This window comes from Salarias fasciatus, chromosome 16 (assembly GCF_902148845.1).
Source record: "Salarias fasciatus chromosome 16, fSalaFa1.1, whole genome shotgun sequence".
NCBI lineage: Eukaryota > Metazoa > Chordata > Actinopteri > Blenniiformes > Blenniidae > Salarias > Salarias fasciatus.
Genome location: NC_043760.1, coordinates 4,470,744 through 4,482,027, shown reverse-complemented (window position 1 = coordinate 4,482,027; position 11,284 = coordinate 4,470,744). Strand labels below are relative to the sequence as shown.

The following is an 11,284-nucleotide window of genomic DNA, read 5'->3' as shown; positions in this document are numbered from 1 at the left end:
GGGGAATTTTGTGGAACACTGAGACTCTTTCCGTGGTCTTTGGGACATCATGAGCTGACGATGTTTTATAGGTTTCAATTATTTATTCATATCTGTGTGGCAAAAATTAGGTTTACTCAAATATGAAATGAAAAAGATCACTCAGACAATTCCCAGAATAATGTAGTTCTGTTTCAGAACTGCTCATGAGCTGCCTCATTTTGCTCAAACTACAGACTGAAGATCTTCATTTCTTCACAGCTCAGCTTCAGGTTCGTTTCAGACCTTTTCACACAACTCGGTTTGATTCTCTCTCAGAAGCGGTTCTGGATCTTCAGGGGAAAAAAAGACTTAAACTGGTTTTTAATGCTTTTTATTGATGACAAATTGTGATTCTCAACATGCAACTACAACCACTGAAAGCACAAGAACCCACATGACATCTGACAGGAACCAGGAAGAACAAGACGACACCATTCTGAATATGTTGTGACCAGACAAGACTTTTTAAATCAGGCTCTTGGTATTTTCAATTTGATGACTGATAACAACACTGAATCTCTGACAAATTAACTTCGAACAAAAACTGAAAAGTGAAGGAAATGAAACTTTTTCAAAATTTAAAAATTATTTTTTCTATATTTTCACTATTTCAGTTTTAAATACTGAATGGAAAAAGATATTTTAAACTTCATGTGTTCTTAAAACACACACAAACCTGGAAATACAGAACTACACACATACACTTACAGATACACACTAACATAAACACAGAGACACTAACATACACACACACACACACACACACACACACACACACACACACACACACACACACACACACACCAACACAAACATAGGGGCACTAACACACACTTACACAAACAGAGTCATAAGACACTATCACATACAGTAACAGAAACACACACACACACACACACTGATTGACAGAAACACACACTCAGTGGACTCTCCGGTGGTTCTGGTGCCACAGTGCGGTGGGCAGGTTCTGGCAGCCCTGGTACTCCCGCCGCAGCTCGCCCTCCGTCAGCAGGGGTGTGGCGTTGCACGGTGCGCCTGCCAACGTCACGTTCAGGAGGCCAGCCCACGGCTCCAGAAGGCGGGGCGTACCGGCACACTGGCGACATCATCAAATAAAGGAAAAGTAGGAATTTAGGTCATCTTCATTGTCATGGATTTTCTCCTATACTGTGCCAATCACAGGGATTGTTTCACTTCCTGTTTCATGTCCTGTTTCACCTCATCCTGTCTCTTCCTATTTCACCTTTCAAACCTGCCACTTCCTGTTTCATGTCCTGTTTCACCTGATCACAGTGTCACTTCCTTTTTCACCTGTTCATCCTGTCACTTGTTTCATGTCCTGTTTCATCTGGTAACCCTCTCACTTCCTATGTAACTTCTGGTTTAACATGCTAATGCTCTTATTCCATGTTTCGCTTCCCGTTTAACTTCTTGTTTCACCTTGTAATCCTGTCACTTACTGTTTGAGCTATTAGCTGCATTGCTGCCTGCTTTAGTTTCTATGCGATCAACACAGAGAAGGAGAGTCCCCGTTTTCTCATTTTGGGCAGAGAGAGCACAGGTACTGGCCCTGTAGTCAGCCTCATAATGGCTCTTCCTACACCCGCTGCTGGTTCTCAGAGCCCACTTCCCTACCCAGGTGTAGCAGGGCCTAACAGTACTGATGAACCACCTAAGGTCCAGGATATGTTGAGGACTTGTCCATAAGTGTGTTTGGGTAAGATTGAGAAAACCTCAGTGGAAGAGCAAAAAAATCGAATGGTTACCTTTCCCAGGTGGTCCAGCAGGCAGGTGGTCGGACTGATTGAGGTCCAGCTGCAGTCCTCCTGGCCCGGGTTCATCTTCTGGTACTGTCGGGTTGGACTTTGGATCAGGACCACATTGAGGTGCTTCTGAGAACTTCGCAACCTCTTGAATAGAACGCCACTGTAGCTCTGATCCACAAAGAGCAGCACACGAGACGCTCTGCAGCCCACCAGGTCGGAGAGCAGCTCAGTCACTGAATATCGCTCCTTCAGATCAGCCTGTTGGAAAATACAAAACCAACGATTCACATTCTCAAATCAAACATTTGTTTTCCTCATCAGAACACAAAATGTTCTCAACTGACAGAGTGTGTCGAAGAGTCTCTGTGTTTTCCGTTAATAAATAGTACGAATGTTAGACTCTGAGTCCAACTTTCAACAGTCAACATTCAGAACCAGCACTGAATCCACTCCACCCTGGTTTTATTCATGGTTCTTCTGAGTGACCCAGATGGACAGTTCTGCAGAGCCGCAAATTAAATTCATGAGCTTATAGACATACTGTTTCCTGACATAGTGCTTTGGTCCAACAACATCTCAGAAGATCCAACAGTCTCTTCAAGAGGTTCAACAGTCTCCTCAATGAGGTCCAACAAGCTCTCAGGAGGTCCAACAGTCTGTCAGGAGGTCCAAGAGTCTCTAAGGTGGTCCAATAGTCCCTCCAAGAGGTTCAATAGGCTCTCAGGAGGTCCAACATTCCTCCAAAAGGTCCAACAGGCTCTCAGGAGGCCCAACAGAGCAGATGAAAAAGGACATCCAGGAAATAAATAAAACAGAGGCTGTATCTACATGCACAGCCCCCCACTGGAGGTTTGTTGTCCATTTGGGTAGCTTGTTCAGGTTTCTGCAGCTCATAAAAGGAAAACCCTCCATACTATCAGAAGCCAAGAAATATATATGTGCACTTGTGTGTGTGTGTGTGTGTGTGTGTGTGTGTGTGTGTGTGTGTGTGTGTGTGTGTGTGTGTGTGTGTGTGTCTTACAATGCCATTGAGGTTAGCATCCCACAGCAGCATGGTTCCATCGCTGCGTGTTGGGGAGTTCAGGTAAAGAACCAGTGTGTCGGCACAGTGCTGCTTCCTGCAGACGTACGAGACGTGGTTACGAATCACCGCCTTCTCCGTGGCTGAGTGCACGCCCTCTACGTCCTCTGTGGATGGGTGGGGGTGGCGGGGTGGGATCAGAACCACACACCAAAGATCATGCTGTTCACTACTATAAATAACTCTGGAAGCCTGTAGCGTGTGGAGTATAGCTTGTAGTGTGTAGCTTGTCTCTTTTAGTCTGTAGCATGTTGCTTGTAGCTTGTAGCATGCCACATGTAACATGTAGTGTGTAGCATGTGGCTTGTAGTGTGTAGCCTGTAGCACGTAGCCTGTAGCACAAGCCTGTAGCCTATAGTCTGTAGCCTGTAGCCTGTAGTGTGTAGCCTGTAGCATATAGCCTGAAACGTACCAGGGAGCTGCCCACTGCCGGCAAAGAAGGTCTTGATGTGGTCTTTGTGGAAGCCGTTGTTTCTCAACATTCTGTAGAAGTTCTGAAGATTGGTGGCGTGACGCTGGAAGGTCATCTGCTGCCTCCAGCCACCTACTCAAACACACAGTCCAGTTTTCAACAGCTCACAGACAGTCTGTACAGTGTCCAGGCTGTCCTACCCACTGATAGGCAGCAGTATGGTGAGAAAGATTCACTTTAACTGCTGCTTCTTCACTTGTCAGGACAGACTTGACACTACATCCAGATGAAGTAGAATATTGCTGAATAGTTCTTGATTGCAAACTCACTAGGGGGAACAAAAACACTTTGGTCCTCATTTATCAAACGAACATATGGCAGAAAAATGGGTGTAAGTCAATTTCCACGCTAGGATCGGCATTTATCAATTTGGATGTGGGCGTACGATACGATCCAATCTCACGACAGGTCAGACATCGTGTACGCAAGTTTGAGTCCATGTGAAAATAATTATTATGGAAACCTCAAACATGTCAAAGCGCTAGCAGTGACACATCCAGTCAAGATTGGAAAGGACAAGAACGATAAAAAATAGTAATAATGGTCTGAGAGAATATGTGTTAAAACCGCTGGCAAACCCTGTCACTGAGCAGGAGTGCCGTTTTAACAGTGCACGCACACACACTTGTCACTGTGGGGCGCTGTTTTGGACTGCTCGGGTTGTATGGAGGAGACAGGACCTGATGAACCTCTTCTGAAATGCAAAGTACACCTCAAAGTTGAGCAAAGGCTCTATTTAGTCAGTGATGTAACAGTGGATAGCCTGTTGACTAAATGGAGATTAAATACAAACTTGTTTAGATGCAAGATTGATAAATGAGAACATTTGTGTTTTTCTGTGTTGTAGCGTTCAGTCTGTCCATGGTACTGACCAGAGTTATCAGCTGTTGCTGCTTCTTTTGTTATCAGACTGAGGACAGATTGAGGATATTGTGAGGATAGACTGAAGATAGACTGAAGACAGACTAAGGACACTGTTAAGACTGATTGAGGACATACTGACACTGTGAGGACAGACTAAAGACTAAAGACAGCATGGACACTGCGGCATTCAGCAGCTCCCACCTGCAAGCAGCACGGCGTGGTCACACGTCTGGTAAAGGCGGCAGCTCAGGTGGGAGGAGAGCGGCTGCTGGTGGCAGCGACGAGTGTTCTTATTCAGCTCACAGCTCGACACAGGTACCATGGGAGAGGACAGGGGCAACACCCGGGGACAGGGGGAGAACGCTGAGTGGTCTGAGGGGGGAGAAGGTGGAGGAGTGGGGAGGAGCAGCAGGGTGAGTCAGAGGATCATGTTTAGCCTTGTTTAGTTTGTTTTGACAAATTTTTATTCATATTTTGCTTCATTGCACAGTTAATTAGCTGTTGTGTCTGCTTTCAATCTCTTTGTTTTATCTTGTTGTCTGATGTGTGAAGTGTATCTGTGTTACACTGACCGACACACCGCAGTCTCTGTGTCCGGTTGTTGTCTCCGACTCGGACCACCAGGGGCAGGAAGTGTACCTCACACAAACCTCCGATGGCACCGCCCCATGGACGAGTCCCGTCCCCCCGTGGACGAGTTCCACCACCACTAGGTCGCAAGGCACTGCCTGCCAGTCCACCATTACCCATGATTCTCTCTGCTCCATTCTGCCAGCGCTTCAGCTGATTCTGACAACGACCCTTCACAGCCAGAGTGAGACACTCATCACCTGTGGACGAGATAAGACAGAAGACAATGGAGTACAAGATAGAGGATTAAGGAAGACACGGCAGAAAACGGAGGACGAGACAGAAGCTGGAGGAGGACGAGATAAGACATGTAATTAGAAAAAAGACAAAAACATTCACAATCACTTTCCTGTCCTGTTTTTCTCCTCCTTTCCTCCCTCTTTGTTCTCCCAGGGTACCGCTCAGCGCGGTGGCAGCTGGCCCAGTCCGGGTCCACCGAGCCAGTGCTTCTGCCTCAGCACACCAGTAGAACCCCGGAGGAACCCATGCAGTTGGGATATGCTTGCCTCACCTCTGAGAAATGGAAGTGTCCCTTATGGGAGTTCCTCTGCATCTACTCCAGCCAGCATGGCTGGCTACCTGCTCAGTGTCCCCCCAGAGGTCTGAACTGCCTCTGGGTGAGAAACAATAGACTCCTGCTTTCTGTCGACCGTCCCAATCTGATAGTAAGCCTTTTCTCTTCCTCTCTATCTCTTAAACAAATGGTGCTTATGGACTCTGTGGCTCATGCCGACCTAGTGGATCAGTCCCTCCCCTCCCATCTCAACCTGACCCTCATCCATCTCGACCAACCTCTTTAGGCCACCACTCTCACCAGCCTGATGCTGTGTCAGGTGACCCACTGCATGGATCTCTGTTTGCTAACATTCTCCGATTATCACTCAGAGCGACCAAGCTTCTTCGTCTATTCCCACTGATCCTAGGTTATCCAAGGCTGAATAGGTACAACCCACAGGCGAACTGGTCCACGGGCAACATCTGGTCCTGTTGGGACAGTCTTAAGATAAAATTTGTTTGAGCATCACCCTCCAGGAAACTGTCCCCCATGGAGCACAACTATGATGTCGGGAACCATGAGCTGCTCGCCATCAAGGTAACATTGAAGGAGTGGCACCACTGATTGGACAGAGTCAAGCAGCCATTGCTTGTGCGGAATTACCAAAAAGAATTTGAAATATCTCCACTCCACTCGACATTTGAGTTCTTGCTAGGCCAGGTGGCACGCTTCTTCAACCACTTTCTCCTACAGACCAGGCAAGAATAACGCCAAGCCTGATGCACTCTCACGCCTTTTCAAACCCTCATTTGCACCAGAGACCATTCTTCCTAGCTGTGTCATCAGGGTGTTCTCCTGGGAGGTTAAGGACAGGGATCGTGAGGCTGTGGAGGGACTGGAAGTCCTGGAGAATTGCCCACTTGACTGTTCATTCTTTAGCTCCTGCAGTAGGACATCATCCAGAGGACCCATTCCTTCTGCATCTCCTGTCATTCCGGTGCAAACAGGACATAGTTTTTGGCCCAACAGAGGTTCCGGTGGCCTGGGATGCTCAAGGATGTCCTGAATTTTGTCTCTGTCCTATTTGCACTTAGCACAAGGCATCCCATTGCCCGGCTCCTAGTCTCCTGCATCCCCTACTGGTCCCTAGACATTAAAGTACACCATTTTTTCCAAAACAGTCTAAGGAGCTCCTTTTGGTAGAGTTTGCTCACAACAGTGTGTGTTTTGCTGTGAACTTCCCCTCTTTCCAGATGTGGAGGTCAGTGTCCCACCTGCTGCCATCCTGGTTTGTCACTCCCGACTTTCATGGAGGAAGGCTCGGCAGACCCTTTTGCACATTGGGGTCTCCTAAAAGAATGCTGTTGACTACAGGGTGGGGCAGAAGGTATGCCTCTCAAGCGGGGACTTGCCACTTCAAACCTTGTCTCTTAGGTTGATTGATCGCTTTGCTGGCCCGTTTCCCATCTCCAAGATGATTAAGGATCATGTGAGGTTAGGTCTGCCCAGGTAGAGGCACATTCACCCCACTTTCCATGTAAGCCACCTGAAGCCCATGTGTAGCAGCCCTCTCGTTCTTCTAGCAGCCTCCTGACCACCACCTGGCATTCTGAATGGATAGCCTGCCTACTTGATGAAGAAACCTCAGGTTATCTGCAAGAGATGCTTGGGAGTCCAATACTTGGTGGACTGGGAGGGGTACAGCCCTGAAGAATCTTCTTGGGAACCACCCAGGAACATCCTGGATCCCTTTGTGTACCCTATAGTGTTTTTCACTTGTTTTCTCCTCTGTGTACTGCCCAGTTGCTGATCACTTGATTCTGCTGCTGCTCAACTCATCTGGATATTTCTCTTCTGAATCTGTGTCTCTGAATAAAGATTTTGCAGACGTCACATCATTGTCTATGTTTTGGTCTTAGTCAGTCTCCATGGTCCCTCCTTCCTCTTCTCCTTTTCTTCTCCTTCCTCTCCTCTGTCCCCTCCTTCCCCTCCTCCTTTTCACCATTCCTCCCTCCTCACCTCCTCAGCAGGAGGCCTGGTGTCTTCATGAATAATGAAGTTTGTGTGGAGGATGAACCTTCAGCTGCTCGTGTGGACATGACCAGACTCAGCAGGGGTTCTACAGCCTCCTTCTCCTTCTCCTTGCACCTCTAAGAGCTGCTGTCAACACCTCCTCCCCAAATTCTCCAAACACTCTCCTATCTGCACGCATGTGACGTAGTTTATATGCATGTTTCAGTTATTTCGCTGCATGTTTTAATCTCTTGATTGTGTTTTAGATTGGAACAATCATCCAATGAGCAGCAGATGTGGCAGTCAAGAGGACAAGAGGATGGAGAAGACTCAGAAAGATGACAACAGCCATTTGGGAGGACAGGTGAGAGACCAGAAGACAGCAGGGGACACCAGTAGATGGAAGAGACCCAGGCACTGAGAGGGACCGAATCAAGGTGGATGGGGACTTGGTGGGCAGAGGGAACTGGTGGATGGAGGGGCCCAGTGGATGGATGGGCCTGGTGTACAGAGGGGATTGGTGCAAAGAGGGGACTGGTGGATGGGGCGTCAGGTGGACAGAAAGAGCAGTTGGACAGCAATGGTCGTCAATAGAGAGCCAGTGAGCAGTGGCCCAAAGGGACACGCTGGTAGTGAGGCAACCATCACAGCCTGAAGGCGGCTGACTGTAGTGGCCAACAAGAACACTCCAACCTTGTTTTACAGTTTATTCACTGCCCAGGAGAACCACAAGTGTTCTTAATTTGGCATAAAGCAACTAGCCACGGGCACCGAAGGACCTGCTGTTGGTACTGGGGGCCCTTCCACAGGTACCAAGAGTCGCATTGCTGGTACCAGGGGCCATTCCACGGGTACTGGGGGCCCGGTCACTGGTAACAGGCGGTCGGCTGCTAGTACTGGGGGCCCTTTCATGGGTACTGGGGGATCGTTGCTGGCACCGAGGGCCTTTCCATGGGTACTGGAGGCTGGGATTCCAGCCACTGGTAACAGAAGGTGACTGTTAGTACTGGTGGCCCTTCTACAGGTACCAGGGAGTTGGCTGCCTGAACCAAGGGGCCGACTGCGGGTTCTGGGGAGCCAGCTGCTGGCATCTGCGGCCCTTGCATGGGTACCGGGTGGCTGTTGCTGCTACTGGGAAACTGGGAGATTGGCTGATATCCACCTCAACCAGACTGACCAATCAGAGTAGCTGAATGACTCACCCAAGTAAATCCCGTCCAGGTGGGAGCACCTCTTCTTCGTCACATTCATGTCCACATAGAACAAGACCACTGGGTGCCCAAAGTTCTCCCCCGGACTGGGATCCAGCACCAGCACGGCATCATGGGCCGTGGTGGGGTTGTAGCTGTGTGGACCGTTGCTCAATGTCGACCTGAAACCCCCCCGAAGTGTGGAGGTCCCACCGGGAGACTCGGGGAGGATGACCACCACCTTATCTGAAAAATCACATAAACAAACCCACGCACATGCACGCACACACACACACACACACACACACACACACACACACACACACACACACACACACACACACACACACACAAAGAAACTCACTCTTTGATGTGACTTGGTGACTGTGATGAAACTCTGTGACTCGGTGACTCTCGGATGTGATTCTGTGAACTGAATCTGTAACTCTGTGATGTGACTCGGGGAATCAGTGACTTTGGGACGTGGCGTGTTGACCGGGTGAGGTGACTCGGTGGCTCTACCTGTGGCAGCAGTGGCTCCTCGGTGCTCTGACACGTACACGGCGACAGCAGACAGTGGCAGGTGAGCGACTTGTCGGCACTCGGACTCGGACCGAGAGGCTGTGCGGAGGCAGCGGTCCAGCTGGTCCCAGTGCAATGCCTGCAGACCGGAGCGGACCCAGCGCTCCACCCTGGTCAGACTCAGCACGCCAACTGCAGCCGGCACCGAGTCACCGAGTTGCAGGGTTGCGGAATAGAGGAGGAGGAACGAGAGGAGAACTGGAGGAAGCATTCTGAACTTCACCGATCCTCAAAGAGGGAGACACGATCCTCACAGGAAAGATATGGTCCTCAAGGGAGACACAGTCCTCAGAGGAGACAGTCTATAGAGGAGAAGGTCTTTAAAGGAGATGGTCTTGAGAGAATATGGTCTTTAGAGGGGACAGTCCTCACAGGCGAGATACTGTCGCTTTGGTTTTCTCTCTCTGTTCAGTTTGTTAAAGACGTCTTCCTCGCTGGTCCATCATGTCTATGAACTTTTGTCCTTCTCTTATTTTTGTTTCATCCTCAAACTTTTCCTCAGGAAAAGTTTTTTGGGAACTCTTAATCCAGCTGAAGAGTCCGTCCACGAGGAGACAAACGTCCTCTTCGTCTCTCACTCCGTCCTTCTCTCCTCCTTCAGCCTCGCTTCTTCTTTTCCTAATTTCAGGTGAAGGTAAACTCAGATGTGAAGTTTTTAAAAATGTCCTCTGATGAGACAGACTTATCCTCAGCTCGTCTTCTTCCCTTTGGGGACGAGGGCTTCGTCCTGCAGCTCGGAGACACAAAGACAGGAAGACAGAAAGAGAGAGCGAAAGAAAGAAAGAAAGAAAGAGTCCATCCTCCGCTGGCTGCTTCAGTCGGCTCTCCTTTTATCTGACACACACAGTCTCTCTCTCTCTCTCTCTTTCTCTCTCTCTCTCTCTCTCTCTCTCTCTCTCTCTCTCTCTCCCTCACACACAGACACACACACACGTCAGAGGAAGGGGATGTTGGTGAGAAAGGATGGAGAGAAGATCATGAATGAATGAAAGCACAGAAGTGACATGAGAAGGAAAATAAAGTAAAGAGTATAAAATAAGAAGAAGAGTAGCTGTACAGGAGAGATGGAGGGAGGAAAGTGAGACAGAAGAGAGAAGAAAGAAAAGAGAAAATAAAACTGAAGACGTCATGTGGAAAAGAGATGTCCAGAAAAAAGGAGGGACACTAGGGAAAAGGACAGAAACATTGAAAGAGAGAAGGATGGAGTAGAAAGTGGAAAAGTTTGAGAAGGCAGGAGAGGAACGCCCTCTAGTGGTCGGATGAAACATGCACAGAGTGCTCCTCTTTTGTAAAGAAGTACTATTTATTTATCACTTCGTCTCTTTATCTTTATGTATTTTCAGTCTTTTTGTTGTTTTCAATTTTTTAAAAATAATTTCGTCTTGATTTGTTTGTGTTTCCGTGTTTTTACGGGAGCCTCTATAGAGACATGTTGATAAAAAAAGAAAGTCACTTCTAGGGTCTCCGCGCTTTCGCAAGTCTTTTTTAGATGATTTTTTTTTAAGATAAATGTTTTTTCATCTTTTCAATCTTTGTAATATTTAAAATCTTATTATTCTTCGATTAAATCTTTTTATTTTATTTTGTTTAAAATATATTCATTTATAATAAAATGAACACACAATCATTTAAAAAAATGTAACGTTTTGTAATTTCTAATCTAATGTAATATGTCCTCATCCAATATAAGTCTTGATTCCATTGTCTCAAATGAACTTTTCTCATTTTTATATTTATTCCAAAATGAATTATTTCAAACAAAGATGCATTAACATTGCGTCATGTTCATTTGATTCAATTCATATGAAATGTTTTTGTTTACATTTCATTTTAACTGAAACTTTTGCGAATATGATTTCACCTTTATTTTAATAGATTGGAATAAATGTTAATTAGATAAAAAAAAAATAGACTGAATGAACGTAAACACATGTGATTCATTCAAGTAACATTAAATTAAATAAGTGACTCAATAACTTAAAAGTAAATCAAGCTAAATAAAATGCAATATAACTGCATTAAAATATTACTGGTAAGTAATATAATGAAACGAGTCGTTCCCCCTCCACACCGCCAGGGGGAGACGCTCTCCCACTGCTTCGCCTGAACGGCCCGATAATAGACGATCTTTGTATATGTATTGATGCGTCACTCGGGCGTGGATGTCAG

The 11,284-nt window shown here is 47.1% G+C and overlaps 1 protein-coding gene across 1 annotated transcript; it reads right to left on the bottom strand.

The window, feature by feature from the left end:
- Window positions 1-940: 940 nt before the first annotated feature.
- On the bottom strand, window positions 941-4,536 carry LOC115403317 (uncharacterized). Its single transcript, XM_030112179.1, has 5 exons — window positions 4,406-4,536; window positions 3,281-3,412; window positions 2,809-2,975; window positions 1,788-2,045; window positions 941-1,117 (listed from the first exon to the last, which is right to left on the bottom strand). The coding sequence occupies exons 1-5, from the start codon at window positions 4,524-4,526 to the stop codon at window positions 941-943; spliced, it is 855 nt and encodes a 284-aa protein (XP_029968039.1). The 5' UTR covers window positions 4,527-4,536.
- Between the last annotated feature and the right edge of the window lie 6,748 nt (window positions 4,537-11,284).

What these genes read in the sequence shown, in the direction of transcription:
- LOC115403317 (XM_030112179.1), bottom strand. Translation starts at nt 4,526, where the DNA reads ATGGTACCTGTGTCGAGCTGTGAGCTGAATAAGAACACTCGTCGCTGC. An exon ending in CGGCAGTGGGCAGCTCCCTG is followed by an intron (nt 2,976 to 3,280) that starts GTACGTTTCAGG and finishes ACCCATCCACAG; the next exon opens with AGGACGTAGAGGGCGTGCAC. An exon ending in TGCTGGACCACCTGGGAAAG is followed by an intron (nt 1,118 to 1,787) that starts GTAACCATTCGA and finishes TGATGTCGCCAG; the next exon opens with TGTGCCGGTACGCCCCGCCT.